At 42.0% G+C, this 16,193-nt stretch overlaps 1 protein-coding gene across 1 annotated transcript in view; it reads left to right on the top strand.

Annotated features, from left to right (window-relative positions):
• The first annotated feature begins 4,329 nt into the window (after positions 1-4,329).
• Positions 4,330-16,193, top strand: part of LOC118727048 (NACHT, LRR and PYD domains-containing protein 1) — a 61,853-nt gene continuing 49,989 nt past the window's right edge. Inside the window, exons 1-2 of the mRNA XM_045586686.1 lie at positions 4,330-4,535; positions 4,895-5,266. Of these exons, the coding sequence (XP_045442642.1) occupies position 4,535; positions 4,895-5,266 (373 nt within the window). The 5' untranslated portion in view covers positions 4,330-4,534. The remainder of the gene's footprint in view (positions 4,536-4,894; positions 5,267-16,193) is intronic.

Here is a 16,193-nt window from a genome sequence, read left to right as displayed (position 1 = left end):
GGGCAATGTTAAAATATGTACACAGATAATAATTTAATAAAATAATAAAAAAGTAAATAAAGAAATAAATAAATAGAAGAAGCATTTATCTCTCTGCTAAAAAAAAAAAAAAAGGCTGGAATGTTAAATCTGATCAAATAATTGAATTAATTTCCTCTCTCCTGGGAACTGATCTTTAGTCCACTTCACAATGGACATTCCAGTTGCTAAAACCATTATCTCTCCCCTCCAGGGTTTCCCAGAATCCTGACAAGTCCAGAGAATTCTTCATCCAGAAACAGCCCTCCTAGAGTCCTTTAAAAGCCTCTGACTCCCAGGTGCCTCGTTAGCGCAGTAGGTAGCGCGTCAGTCTCATAAAAGCCTCTGACTCCCATATTTGGGTGCTGGCACCATTTTGGGACTCAGTCCATCTGGAATCCAGATGACCTAACACATTTATAATCCCTTACCAAAAAAAAAGAAGAAACCAGAAACTTACCCCTGTTCCTCCGTACCTAAATTTTAATGAATCAACATATTGAAAGACAAATCTGAAAAATTAATGAATATTCTGTTAAAACCCTCCCTTTTGATCTCCCTTAGGATTCTGTTCAGCTAAAGAATGTTTAAAACCTTAAAACAAAGAACCCATGGTGTGCTCTTTTATTTAGTTATTTTTTTAATATATTGTATTGTCTTTTTACAGAGAGAAAGGGAGAGGAATAGAAAGTTAGAAACATCGATGAGAGAGAATCATCGATCAGCTGCCTCCTGCACACCTCCTACTGGAGATATGCCCATAACCAAGATACATGCCCTTAACCGGAACCGAACCTGGGACCTTTCTGTCCACAGGCCAATGCTCTATTCACTGAACTAAACTGGTTAGGGCCCATGGTGTGCTCTTACTAGAGTATACCTGCACCTTCTATCTGTCTCTGCTCTTTTTCTCTAAGGATTCTCATGAGACTTGCAATCAGTGGGAAGTGGCAGCTCATTCCAAGCTTATCACCTGAACATTTCTCCAGGGCCCCCATTTCTCTGACTTTCTTCTGTTGCTTCTTCTATCCTAAGCACTTTCTTCATTTCACTGTCCCAAGATTTAATAAACATACTCCACCTAGGGCATGCTGTTTCTAGAGCATGCCCATAGCTTATATCTCTGCTCTCTGTCTCCTAAATACTAAGGCACCCCACAAGACTTGCAACCAGGAAAGCAGTGGGCAGCAGCAGTTCATCTTGGGCTTACTTTCAGAACCTGTCTCCAAGGCCCCCTTTTTCTCTGACTCTCCAGTGAGCTCACTTCTGTCACTGTGACTTCTATTTCTCAGTGAGCCAAAGCAGCCTCACCCAGGCTCTCTTTTATAACTTTTTCTTATAGGGGCAGAAATAGAATATTGGGGAACAACTATAATAGTAAGAAGTATTAATCATGTTCTGTTAACCATGATTGTTTTATTCTGATTAAAAAAGGCACATTTTAACCTGGATGCATGTGAAACCTGGGAACTCACCTGGAAATGCAGCCCACCCTCTCTATCAGTGAGCTTCCTATTCTCATGGAAAGCAGAAACCAAAGCCAGAAACCAAAGCTTCCAGCTCTTTAAAGCAACAGGGTCTTTGCATATCATTAATCCCTTTGAAGACCTCAGACCTTTTGCATATCTGTAAAATGCCCATTTGCCTTTATTGCCTACTTCCCCATGTAATGTTTGTCCTTCTACCTAATATAAGCAGTTGGCTTATGGTGGGGTAGTGAGCAGATTTTGGTGGATGATCTACTACTTTCCCATGCTGCTGGCAGTATTGGAATGAACAATCAGATATGATTCAACCCTGTCCCTACTTAATTGGTTCAAGTAGTGACAGGCAACTTGGACCCACTGATTGTCCAGTTACACTTCTACATTCAGCCCTTCCTTTGTTTCACTGTTCCCACTTTTTTTTTAAAGCTATATGTGTTGATGGGCTTTCTATTGTACTTCCAGTCTTTTTTTTTTTTAATTTAATAGATTTTGTTGATTTTTTTTACAGAGAGGAAGAGAGAGTGATAGAGAGAAACGTTGATCATCTAACTCCTGCACACACCCTACTGGAGATGTGCCCACAACCAAGGTACATGCCCTTAGACTGGAATCAAACAAGGGACTTTCCAGTCCACAGACTGAAGCTCTATCCACTGAGCCGAACCAGTTTCAGCCACTGTTCCCAGTTTTAATAAACATAATCTCAAAATCATCTGCACTCATAGTGTGAAATCTTTTCTACATGAAATCAAGAACCCACACACTACCTGCAGGCACCAGTAACACAAGGAATATATACAACAAATTACTATTGTCTCTCTACTTGAGACTTTTTTTTCTGGTTGTCTACTATGAGTGTGATTTACCTGTGCCTTTCCTAGGAGCTTCTAGATTGGAACTAAGATAAGCTTACCATTCATTCCGTTTAATTTTAGAGCCAGCTTTTTCTAATTTTGCATGCAAATTTTGATTTAGGCATCAAAAGAGCTACATTTTAACATTACATTTTCCCATTTCTGCAAATACTTGCAAATAAAGGCTTCCTGCTTATTGTATATCTGCAGAAGTATTAAGGAGGGCTGAGGTTGGAAGTTAAAAAATAGCCATTTATTTTTCTCCACCTGTCCTGCCTTAGCCTTGGTTCTCTCAACCCTTAACCATTAGCTATAGGTGTTTCTCTATTTCTGCATCCAGCACAGAAAAAAAGGGGGTCCAGTTCCTGAGTAGGAAAGCTTGGGATTGAGAAATAAAAGAAAGAGACAAGACACAAAGATAGAAGGAAAAAGCTGGGAGCTAGGCGGGACCACCACCCTCTCTGATGGAGGGACAGGGACACAGAGCCCATACAGCAAGTTTATTTTAAATTTCCAAATATCAGGAAGGTTCACCAAAAGTTAGGATAAAGGAGACCATTTGCATTCTTGAGTAGGCCCGAGCATTCCTGGTGCTTGACTGGATTTATATATCAAAGTCGCACTCTCAGATACCTGGGCTGAAATGAAGGCCAATCTGAAAACACTCTTGCCTTTTTGGCAAAGCGTGTTCTCAGAGCATGACTTTGCCTGTAGCCTTGGTTTCAGCTGACAATAATTAAAGAAATGCCATGTGCCTTCCCAGGCACTGTCTACATTTAGCTCTCTAACACAAGGTTTTTTTCAAAACAGATAAAAGAAAGTGAGCCTCTTAACCTTAAAATAGGGGTGAGTGGAAGGCCAGAATCTAAAGAAACTCACCCAATGCAAAATGTAAGGCCCAGAGGGCCCCCAGCTGATACTTAGCATGGGTCTGAATCTGCGACATGGTTCTGGGTGTGCTCCTCTGGAATTATGCCACTTTATACCATGATAAGTCAATCCTAGTCATAGCAAGTGAGCCAGCTGGGCTTCGTAGCCTCAGGAAACAAGGTCCCATCTGGGGCACCAGATGTTATTGAACTGGGGACTGGCCCTGAGCAGGTTGACATAAGGACAGCCAGTATGTGTGTTCTTGACTTCTTATACAAAAGTTTTCACAACAAGAGTCCAAGTGACTATGAGGGTGTGTTTATTATAGCTGAGGACAGTAAACAGGGTTTAGCATAGAAGAAGCAGCAGGAGAGACTTAAGCTGGGCTGCTTTGGTTCTCTTAAAATGTTATTGGAAATAAATGAGCCAAGGCAGGGCTGCGTTAGCTCACTGGGAAGTCTGAAAAGAGAGAGAGGTTCAGAGGGTTAGCCTGGGATAAGCTGCTGCTGCCCATGGCTCCCCTAGTTGCAAATTTGTGGGATCCCTTAGAATTTAGGATGTGTGAGCCTGTATGGGAAGAAGAGAGAGAAGGGAAAGACATGGGTGTTTTCCCTAGAGAGAGAGACATGTTGGGTCTTTGTCTTGAGAGTTTTGTGTGTGTTTGTGTGTTGTTGTTTTTTCTCTCTCTTGCAGGTGAGAATCCTAGAGGAGGGTTTTAGAGGAGTATTCATCAGTTTTCCAGGTGGGCTCTTTAAGTGTCCTGGTCTCTACTGATTGGTCTGTATCAGGGCAGGGGGTCTTTGCAGCTGGTCCTGATGTCACCCACTTCGTTTTGCTATTTTTATTGGCCTGGATCTTTCTTTTCTGTATCTGCTGTAAATTGCTCTGCCAGTTTGTTCAGATATCTGTCTCAGTTTCCCTATTCCACTTGTCCAGGTTTACTGACCTGTCTCATGCACTAGTGCAGTACCCTACCAGAACTCATGCCCATGGTCTGCCTGTAGATGTGGCCTGTGGGTGTCTGGCTCTAAGTAGTACAAGCTCCGCAGGCCTACCCTGGCGCCACCCCTTACCTGGCTACATGCTCTGTTCTGGTTCTGGCTGAGGCCTTCTTCCCCTTTGGTTGCCTAGGGCTAGGAGAAGTCTGAAGAGATCTGGGTGGAGCATCTCTGAGCTCTATCCTGGGACCTAAAAACCCACCCTGTGCTTTGCCTTTTCCCTTAACCCATATCCTGTCAGCATTAAAGCTCAAGGTTGCTCCAGAGCTCCGCGTCTCACAGGAGGGAAGACTAAAGAGCATGTAATAGTTAGTATCCTGAATATCCCATCCTCCCATCCCCACCACTTCACTCTTCTCACTGCCCCCACCCCAGTATCTCAGTAACCTGACTTCTGCAAATGTCTCTGCCTTCTCTGCCTGATCCCAGGTCTCTGGGCTCCTCCTCTTATGGCTTTGCCTGCCTCTTCCATTCACCTCCCTTCTCCCAACGTCATCTATTGAAAGAAACCAAGAGGATTATAAAAGTGTGTTTGTAGTGCTGAAGAGGAGTTTGTAGGGAACCAGTAATGACCCCGGTTGGCGTCTGGTATTGGGACATGGTAGGGGACAAGAATGACTGCTATTCTCTGCCTGCCTAATGCCCTCCACACCCATCTCCTCCCCAGTGAACATCCCTGAGGCCCTCGGAGCCGGGACTGAGACGATGAGTGAAGCAAATAGGGCCAGTGAAGCAGACATGGCCAGTGCAGGAGAGATGACCCATGGAGCCCAGCAGCGGATGGCCACGATCTTGGAATTAATGAGCAAGAAGCAGCTGAGGGAGTTCCTGCTGAAGCTGCCTGATAAGGATCTCTGCCAGCACTCTCTGGGGGCGACCCCAGCGCAACCAGAAGAGATGGGTCACATGGAGGTGGCCTCTTGCCTTGTGGCTCAATACGGGGAGCAGCAGGCCAGGCAGCTTGCCCTGCAGACCTGGGAGCAGATGGGCCTGAGAAAGCTGTGTGCCCAAGCCTGGAAAGAGCCAGCTATGAAGTCAGGTGAGTAGACAACCCTCTGTTGCTCTCCTTCCCACCAATGACCTACTGAAATCCATCAGACATTTTTCTGGAGAATGCCCAGTCAAAGGGGGGATCCAGGCTCAAACTAGACTTCAGCTAAAAGGCTTGTGGAGAAGAATGCCAAGTGCATTCCCAGCAAACCATGGATCCTGACAGCACACAGAAGGCCAGAGAGACTAGAGCTCCCCAAGGCCAGAGAAACTCTCAGAAGGCATTAGCATAAAGAATGTGGGTTTCATGCCAAAACTGGTTTGGCTTGAGCATTTGTGGATAGAGCGTCGGTCTGCGGACTGAAAGGTCCCAGGTTCGATTCCCATCAGGGGCATGTACGTTGGTTGCGGGCACATCCCCAGTAGGGGGTGTGCAGGAGGCAGCTGATCGATGATTCTCTCTCATTGATGTTTCTAACTCTCTATCCATCTCTCTTCCTCTCTGTAAAAAATCAATAAAATATATTAAAATAATAATAATAAAATAAAAATAAAAATAAAAGAATGTGGGTTTCACACCCACCTCACAAGAGGCCACTTTCCTGGTCTTGTGCTGTAAATATAGAAGGAAGCTGGCAAGAAGAAAGTTCCAGTCCTGGCATGACCACATTGGGCAAGTTGCTTCACTGCTCTCTGTATCTTCTCTCCATCTGTAAAATGAGAGGGTAGAAGCCCCCTGGGATCTAGGAGGGTAAAGAGATAATCCATATTATACACCTACCACAGAGTCCACTTTCTAGTAAGTGCTCAATGAACTGTTCTGTTGCTGTTGCTGCCCCTGTGGATGGTATTATTACTGACAGGTGTAGGTGGCAGAGGCTCTCAGCCTCATGTGAGGGGATTTGAGGCACAGATAGGACATATATGGGGAGGTAGAGGCAGAACCAGGGCAGAGATACAAAGTTCCTGGTGCCCAGATCACGACAGTTGTCAGGAGTGTCAGCGCACCATTCTCGATGAGAGGGTGGGGCACGCTGCAGTGGGGTCACTGGTTTCCCTGACCTCTCCTAGTTAAGACCAGGTCTCTTGTTTTCTGGTGCTGTTGATGATGATGGTGAGAACAGCACCAGGGGTCAGACCAGACATCATTTCATAAACCTTGGTTCTTGAGTTCTGACTAGGGAAGAATTCAGAGCCAAGACTCAAACTATAACAGACCATTTATTTAGAAAATCAAGAGGTATAAAAAGTGGATGGTAGAACAAAGGGGTTCAGGAAACAACTTACAGAAGCAAAGGAAGTGCCCCTGAAGCTTAAGAGTGATGACATAAAGGTAATGATAACAGGGGATGGAAGGGGTGGGGTGCGGAAAGGCATGGGCATGCTCCCAGGAGGGAGAGCACACTGGGTCCTCCATCCTAAAAGCTTTTTAAGAGTGGAGATCTTAGGGGAGACCCCAGAGAAGATCTCTATAGAATATTCATCAGCTTTCCAAGTGGGTCCTTTGTAGTCTCCAAGGATTGGTTGGTGCCAGGGCAAAGGGTCATTAGTCAGTGAAGATGGTTTTCCTGCCTTTCTGGGCCTGGAACTAAAACACAACTGATGCCTAGATATTATTTCTTGGGAGGAAAGATCAGGGGATCTGAATAGGATGGCCAGAGATATGAAAGCTCAGGGGGTCCACATCCCATGACAACTTATATGCTAGGGGAAGAAAGATTACCCTGGGGTAAGGTCCTTGCTTTCCAAGTTTTTTCCATTGCTAGGCCACCCTGATGACCTTCTCTACCTGGCCTATTGTCCTTGCTCTGATCATGCCAGCACAGCTCTAACACTGAAGTTCCCCAGTTTCAATTCCCTAGCTCCTGCCCATCCTACTAGCAAACATCAACCTCCTTATCTGCTTCTTACAGCACAATTGCCCCTATTTCTCTACTCCCCAATTCCACCTAAGCAAAACTCCACCACGGTGCTAAAATTATTTGACCCTAAGTCCTGGGGTTCCTCCAAGACATAGAGAGAATTTGAAACACTTGCCTGACAGATGGACAAAGCTGGAGATGTGAGGCTTGTTGTGCTGTCCTGAGGGCCCAAGTGGGGCTGCAAGGCAGCAAGTGGGTTCCCAGCCAGGTGAACCTAGAGCTGCATGAGGACCTGGGCCAACAGAACTCCATAAGAAGGATGGAGGAGCCAGGGTGGGGGTGGGTCAGTAGGCCTAGAAATGATCTTTCAGGAACATCCCAGTGTTGAGGTTATACCCCCCCCCCATGATTGGACAGATGGATAAACTGAGTCCCAGGCAGGCCAGGGATTGAATCTTACCCAACCAGGTGCCATGTGTAACATGGTCCTTGGCCAGGCACAGAATGGGCCATAATAATAACTCTGAACTTCCCTGGGGTCTGGGTGGTCTAGAAAATTCCAAGGAGGACTCTGTTCACCAGGTGAACCCCAAGAGAGGGTAGGCCTATTCCTCAGCTCAAGCCAGTCCCCTCTCCTGACTTCTCTCCCTCCTCATATGGAGTCACCCAGGCTGGAAATCTCAGCTACATCCTTGCCTCTTTCTCTTTTCATCCCAGCATCCAAATCCATGCTCACACAGCACTTGGAAACAGCCAGGGCTAGAACCTACACCCAGTGACCTCTGCCTCCATTCTGATGCTGCTTTGTGGGACCCCACCTCCAGTTTCCATGTCCCCCTTTTCTCTTCCCTTCCCTCTATGCCATTCTCCCGCCTCCTGCCCCCAGGCCCTGGAAGTGATGTTACAAGCTCAAGCTTCATTGTCTGACATAATAATAGCTAATCTTCCTCTCTTTGGTTTCCATTTGCATTGAATATTTTTCCATCCTTTTCCCTTAGCCTAAATGTGTTTTTAAAGCCAAAGAGAGAGAGAGAGAGAGAGGAGAAAATGGCAGCAGAATAGACAGATGTATTCCAAGCCCTGACCCGGAGCAGATAGAAGGAGCAGTTGAGGGTCATTTGGGGGTGTTTGTTGGCAAGCTAAGGGACAGCAAAACTCTAGGAAAAGGTGGGGGACTGCTAAACGGGGTTCCCTGACCGGGCAGCCCACACTGAGGCTGGGTCCTCTCCTGGAGCTACGAACTCAGACGGAAAACTGTGCCATCTTGCAAGGGAAAGTGGATCTTATTGGAAGACTGAAAACCCACAACTGTGGAGACCACCAAACAGCTGTGAGTCCCCAATCAGAGCAAACAAACAGAGTCAAAGGAGCTCTTCATTCCACCACAGAAAGGTCAGATTTTGCAGGTGATAAAGTGAGGTATCTGGGTCATGGTAGCAGCAGTGGCAGCCTGAGAGCGAAATGCAAGCGCTGCAGGACCTGGAGGACTGGGGAAGTCTGTGCCTAGAAAAGTTACTGGCTGTTGGGTCTGGCGTGATCCGTGAATGTGGAAGGGGGTCCTCAAAGCTGCTAACAGAAGGGATCTCTAAAAAGCAACCCATTCCGATCTGACACAGAGGGAGAGCATAAGAATTTGAAAGGTGTGCATGCTGCTTAAACTTGCGCTCAGATCCATCATTCGCATACCTGGGCTTTTTCGTCTTCATTCCCTTGCTTCTGATTACTAAGCAAGGATCACCCAGTTTGGCATACCCTGGGAGACTGCAGGGGGAAGTTGCTCTCCTGGAAATTAGGGATTGGAGTGGGGAGAGACTATCCGAGAGCCAGCTCTGAGGCAGCCCACCTCCACAAACCTGTATTGAGTGCTGCTATAGAAAAAGAAGGCTAGAGCAGCTAAAGAGACTGGGAAGTCAATCCAGAAACACTGCCACCTAGGGGACGAATAACAAACTGCCTTTATTTTTTTATTTTATTTAATAAAAAATAAAGTAATACAAGAAATTAAGACAATGCCTACTTAAAAATCAGGACTGGCTTACAACAATGAGGAGAAGTGGGATGCAGGAAACTGCCATACTGTCTGGACTGAGAAACAGGTGTGCCAAACAGAACAATAGAGGAAGTGAATGACCCTCACTACGGCACATTTTGGGGAAAAAATTTTTTTAACTTTTTGCATCTTTTACTTAAGAAACTAATTGTTTTTCTTTTTTCCTCACTTGATTTTACCTTATCAATTATTACATTTTTTATTTTCAATAAGCATTATTATTATTGCTATTTTCCTTTTTTTCTTCTTTCTTTCTTTTTTTTTCTTTTTTAAATAGATCTTTATTGGTCAGATTATTACAATTGTTTCTCCTTTCCTCCCCCCAAAAGCTCCCCTTCACCTGGTCCCCACCTTACCCTCTGCCATTACCTACCCCAGCCCCCCACTGTCCTCATCCATAGGTATATGATTTTTGTCATCTCTCTTCCCGTACCCCCCACACAGATACCTTCCCGTGCCCCTTTCCCCCTGAGAATTATCAATCCCCTCTCATTATATGCCCCTGATTCTATTAGATTCAACAGTTTATTCTGTTAATCAGATTTTTAATTCACTTGACTTTTATATTCACTTGTTGATAGATATGTATTTGATGTTCATAATTTTTTTCTTTACTTTTTTCTTCTTTTCCTCTTTTTAAAGAACACCCTTTAGCATTTCATATAATACTGGTTTGGTGGTGATGAACTCTTTTAGCTTTTTCTGATCTGTGAAGCTCTTTATCTGACTTTCAATTCTGAATGATAACTTTGCTGGGTAGAGTAATGTTGGTTGTAGGTTCTTGCTATACATCACTTTGAACAGTTCTTGCCATTCCCTTCTGGCCTGCATAGTTTCTGTTGAGAAATCAGCTGATAATCGTATGGGTGCTCCCTTGTAGGTAACTAACTGTTTTTCTCTTGTTGCTTGTAAGATTATCTTTGTCTTTTGCTCTTGGCATTTTAATTATGATGTGTCTTGGTGTAGTCCTCTTTGGATTCCTTTTGTTTGGGGTTCTGTGCACTTCCTGGACTTATAAGTCTATTTTTTTTCCCCAGGTGGGAGAACTTTTCTGTCACTATTTCTTTCAATATGTTTTTGGTTTCTTGCTCTCTCTCATCTTCTGGTACCCCCATAATTCTGATGTTGGTTCACTTAAAGTTGTCCCAGAGGCTTCTTACACTATCTTCAACTTTTTGGATTCTCTTCTCTTCTTGCTTCTCTGGAAGAGTGCCCTTTGCCTCTTTGGATTCCAAATCTTTGGCTTGATTCTTGCGTTCTTCTAGTCTGCTGTTGGGTCTCTGTATAATATTTTTATTTCAGTCAGTGTATGTTTAATTTCTAGTTGATCCTTTTCCATTCCTTGGGGACCTCGTTAAATTTATCAGCCTTTTCTAGAAAATTCTTGAAAAACCTTATAACGGTGGTTTTGAACTCTATATCCAGTCTTTTGTTCTCCTCCATTTCTTTTGTTTGAGATCTTGTTTATTTTCTTGGCATTTTTGCTGCTTCCCTGAATTGTTAGGGAAGCTTTGTGGGCCTGGATATTCTCTATGGTTCAGTGAGTCAGCCTCCCAGTTGCCTGATATGGACACTCTTGGTACACCCCTTTGTGGACTGTGTGTACACCCTTGTTGTAGTTAAGTCTTGATTGTTGTTGGTGTCACTGGGAAGAATTGACCTCCAGGCCAATTGGCTATGAGGACCCACTGTGTCTATAATGGAAGAATTGCTGTGCCAGAGACACATTTATGGGGGAGGACTTGTTCCCATAGGGCTTTGGTGCTCACTTAGTCTGTCTCTTGAATGTCTCCCTTATGAAAATAGTTGAAATCTTGTGTCATCTCACACTGACCACTAGATACACTAGTTTCTGGATCTCCAATGGGTGCAGTTCAGCTACTGTCTGAGGCCACCCAGCAGGTGCTACTGCAAGAACTACAGTTTTCTCCTCTTTGCTTGGGATTTCACGGTTTTGGAGCTAAAGTTACAGTTTACTTCATTAAGCTGCCACAATACAGGCCATTTATATGCAAAAGCAGCTGTGTGGAGCCTGGGTGGGCTTGTAGAATGTGTGGGGCGGGGCCTTAGGGTGGGGGAGGGGGGTCACAGAACATCAGTAGGCAAAGAGTGATGGTTGCCATCACTGTCTCTGCCTTTCCGCGTTTCCAAGTCCCGGCATCTCTGTGCTCCAACGCAGTAAACAATAATTGCTGTGTGCACCTCTGTAAAAAAGTCACTCTCACTTTTGGACCTGATGGCTGACAGACCAGCTTCTCCCCGTAGGTGTCTGGGTCCCCTACGTGACCCCAGAAACTGGATTTCAAAGTGATTGGGATCTTGTTTCCCTTTGGGTTGAAAAAAAGCCCAGCACCCAGTTGCCCGCCACCAGCCCGACTCTCATGCCTCCATACCTAGGCTTTTCAGCTTTTTCAGTGCTTGTGTTCCTTTCTCTTTCATCAAGCTTTCCTGTGGTTCTGGGTGATAGATGTTTTGTCTTTTAGTTGTAGTTTTGAAATTGTTGTGCAAGGTGGCAGATTAGTTGTTTACCTATGCTGCCATCATGGTTTTGTCCCTTTCTTTCTTTCTTTCTTTCTTTCTTTCTTTCTTTCTTTCTTTCTTTCTTTCTTCTGTCTTTCTTTTTTTCTTTCTTTCTTCCTTCCTTCCTTCCCTTCTTTCCTTCCTTCCTTCCTTCCTTCCTTCCTTCCTTCCTTCCTTTCTTTCTTTCTTTCCTTCTTTCTTTCTTTTTTTTAAGCTTAATTTTATTTTCTCTTTATTTTACTTTGGGATTAGTGTTCTACCTTCTATTTTCACCTTTTCTTTAGCATTGTTTTACCCTATCTCAACACGATCCTTATGCCATCACTCTCTCCCTAACATTTCCCCTTTTGGTGTCCTATTTATCTTAACCCTTTCCTGCTTTAGATTTTCCCTATTCTTTCTGTTACCCCCTGCTAAAATTTCACCCTACTTATATATCTAATTTCCAATCCCCTTCTCCAAGTGCATACCCACCACTCTCTTCACTGTCTAAACTATTAAAAATTGTTTTTCTTTCTGTCCTTTTGGTGTTGATTGCTTGAATGTTGATTATATTGAATTTGTATGCTTTTTTGTGAGATTGTTTTGCTTATTCTTTTTTGTTTGTTTATTTGGTGTTTCTTATTTCCTTTGTTTTTGTTTTGTTTTGTTTTTTACTTCTGTTTTCCCTTACCTCGCTTGGTATTACAATAGTTGGTATTTTTTGTATTGATCTCCAGGTACTTGTCACTGGCATTTGCTTGGATTAGTGGTTGTTCTATTGGAATTTTTTCCCCAGATATACATGTATAGTTTGTTCCCCTTTTCTCTCTTATTCTAGTTCTTATCTATCTTACTTTTTCCTCCCTTTTCCCCATTTCATTTTGACACTCCTTTTTTTCTTTTCTTTTTACTCTTCTTCTTTCTCTACTATCTCCTAACTTGCCTTTCACTGGTAGTCACCTTTATTTGAGGTTATTAATATCACAAATATATTTCTGTGGTGCCTTGTGTGTTGTACGTGGTTGTGTTGTATTTTGTGCCTTTAAATCAATTCATGATAGAGAGAACTACCTAACCAGACATCCTAAAAAGAGAGACCATGGGGAGACAAAGAAACAGCCTGCCCATGAAAGAAAAGCAGGCATCACCAGAAAAATGAAAGAAACGTATTAGAGGCAAGCAACCTATCAGAGCAAAAGTTCGGAGAAATGGTCATAAAGTGGCTAAAAATAATGGAAGACAAATTTGACAATATGAGTAAGAACCAAGAGAAAATGAAGAAGAACCGAGAAGAAATGAAAAATGACATCGCTACTGTAAAGAAGTCAATAGAACGCATTAAGAGTAGACTAGAAGAAGCAGAGGACCGCATCAGTGAGCTAGAAAACAAGATGGAAAAAAAATACCCAAGTAGAGCAGCTTCTAGAAAAAAATAAATAAATAAAAAACAGGACAGCCTAAGAAAACTTTGGGACAATATGAAACAAAACAATACTCACATAATAGGAGTTCCAGTAGAAAGAAAACTGAGCAAGGAATAGAAAACCTGTTTGAAGAAATAATGATAGAAAACTTCCCTGATATAGGGAAGAAAAATCCCACACAAATCCAAGAAACTCACAGAGTCCCAAGCAAAATGAATCACAAAAGACCGACATCAAGGCACATTATAATTAAACTGACAAACACCAAAGACAAAATAAGAATCTTAAAAGCAGCAGAGAGACAGAAAGTTACATACAAAGGAACCCCCATCAGACTAGCAACTGATTTCTCAACAGAAACTCATAAGGCCAGAAGGGAATGGAATGAAATATACAAATTCATGCAAAGGAAGAGACAAAATTCAAGAATACTGTACCCATCAAGGCTATCAATCAAAACTGAAGGTGAAATCAGGAGCTTCACAGACAAAAAAAAAAAAGTACCTATCAATAATAACTTTAAATATAAATAGATTAAATGCCCCACTCAAAAGACATAGGGTAATGGATTGGATAAGAAAACAATACCCATATATCTCCTGTCCTACAAAAAAACAAAACAAAAGACACACACAGACTGAGAGTGAAAGGATAAAAAAAAGGTTTTCCAGGCGAATGGAAATGCAAAAAAGCTGGGGTAGCAATACTTATATCTGAAAAATTAGAACTCAGAATGAAGGACATAAAAAGAGATAAGGAAAGCCACTTCATAATACTAAAGGGAGCAATCCAACAAGAAGAAATAACTCTGGTAAACATATATGCATCCAATACAGAAGCACCCAAATACATTAAAAAACAAAAACAAACAAACAAACAAAAAACCACCTCCTGGAGGATCTCTAGAGAGATATTAACAGCAATACAATCATAGTAGGAGACTTTAATACCCCAATATCACCATTGGACAAATACTCTAAACAAAAAATCAGCAAAGAAAGATCAATCCTAACTGACACACTTGACCATATGGAATTAATTGATATCTTCAGAACATTTCACCCCAAAGTCACAGAATATACATTCTTCTCAAGTGCACATGAGTCATTTTCAAAGATAGATCACATGTTGGGATACAGGCAAAGTCTCTTCAATTTTCAAAAAAATAGAAATCATATCAAGCATCTTATCAGATCACAGTGGCATAAAACTGGAAATCAACTACAATAAAAAACAATCCAAAGAAATCAAACACATGGAGACTAAACAGCATGCTATTAAACAATTACTGGGTTACCAGAGAAATCAAGGAAGAAATAAATAAACATCATGGAAACAAATGACAATGAAAACACAACAATCCAAAATCTATGGGACACAACAAAATCAATCTTGAGGGGGAGGTTCATAGCTCTACAAGCCACTGCAAAAAACAAGAAACAATGGTAATAAATCTCCTAACCCTACAACTCAAAGAGTTAGAAAAAGAGCAACAAGAAAATCCCAGTGTAAGCAGAAGGAAGGAAATAATAAAAATCAGAGTGGAGATAAACTACATAGAGACCAAAGAAACAATACAAAAGATCAACAAAAACAACAGCTGGTTCTTTGAAAGGATAAACAAAGGTTTATGAACCTCTAGCCAGGCTCACCAAGAAGCAAAGAGAGAGGACCCAAATAAACAAAATAAGAAATGAAAGAGGTGAAATAACAACAGAACCTGCCAAAATACAAAGGATTGTGAAAAAATACTACAAACAACTCTATTCCAACAAACTGGACAACATGGAGGAAATGGACATATTCCTAGAAAAATATAACCTTTCAAAACTCAACCAGGGAGAATCTAAACAGCTCAATAGGCCAATAACTATGAAAGAAATTGGAGCAGTCATCAAAAAGCTTCTGGCAAATAAAAGCCCAGGGCCAGATGGCTTCACAAGAGAGTTTTACCAAACATTAAGGAAACATATCCTCCTCAGACTATTGAAAAAATTCAAGAGGAAGGAACACTTCCCAAATCCTTCTATGAAGCCAGCATCACCCTAATACCAAAACCAGATAAAGACAACTCAATGAAAGAGCATTACAGGCCAATATCCCTCATGAACATAGATGCCAAAATCCTCAACAAAATTCTAGCAAAATCGCCTCCAGCAGTACATCAGAAAGATCATACACTATGACCAAGTAGGATTTATCCTGGGAATGCAAGGATGGTATTATATCCAAAAATCAATAAATGTGATACATCACATAAACAAATTGAGAGATAAAAATCACATAGTCATATCAATTGATGCAGAAAAAGCATTTGACAAAATCCAACACCCTTTTCTGATAAAAACTCAAAAAGGTGGGAATAGAAGGATCATACCTCAACATAATAAACTATATATGATAAATTCACAGCAAACATCATACTCACTGGGCAAAAACTAAAACCATTTCCTCTAAGAACAGGAATGAGACAGGGATGCCACTCTCACTGCTCCTGTTTGACATAGTACTCGAAGTATTAGACATTGAAATTAGACAAAAAGAAGAAATAAAAGGCATCCAAATTGGAAAAGAAGTAAAGCTGTTCTTATTTGCAGATGACATGATATTGTCATAAAATAAAATGACATTAAAAAAACAAAAGACTCCATCAAAAAACTAATAGACTTAATAAATGAATTGGGCAATGTAGCAGGATACGAAATTGCCATAATCTATGGCATTTCTTTTTTTTTTTAAATAAATCTTTATTCATATTGTTACAAATGTTCCTCATTTTTCTCCCCTCCACCAGGTTCTCACCCCACCCTCTACCCTTTCCCCACCCACCATTGTCCTGGTCTATAGGTGCACAGTTTATGTTCAGTCTCTTCCCACACCTCCCACTCCTCTTTTCCCCAAGAATCGTCAATCCACTCCCCTTCCATATCTCTGATTCTATTATATTCAACAGTTAATATTGTTCATCAGATTTTTTAATTCCCTTGGTTTAGATTCACTTGTAGATAGTTACATATTTGTTGTTCATAATCTTTATCTTTATTTTCTTCCTTTTCCTAAAGAACCCCCTTCAGCAATTCATATAATTCTGGTTTGGCGGTGATGAACTCCTTTAGCTTTTTTTTATTTGTGAAGCTC

This window comes from Pipistrellus kuhlii, unplaced genomic scaffold (assembly GCF_014108245.1).
Source record: "Pipistrellus kuhlii isolate mPipKuh1 unplaced genomic scaffold, mPipKuh1.p scaffold_m20_p_23, whole genome shotgun sequence".
NCBI lineage: Eukaryota > Metazoa > Chordata > Mammalia > Chiroptera > Vespertilionidae > Pipistrellus > Pipistrellus kuhlii.
The sequence above is the reverse complement of the archived record's forward strand: the minus strand, read 5'-3'. Positions and strand labels throughout refer to the sequence as shown.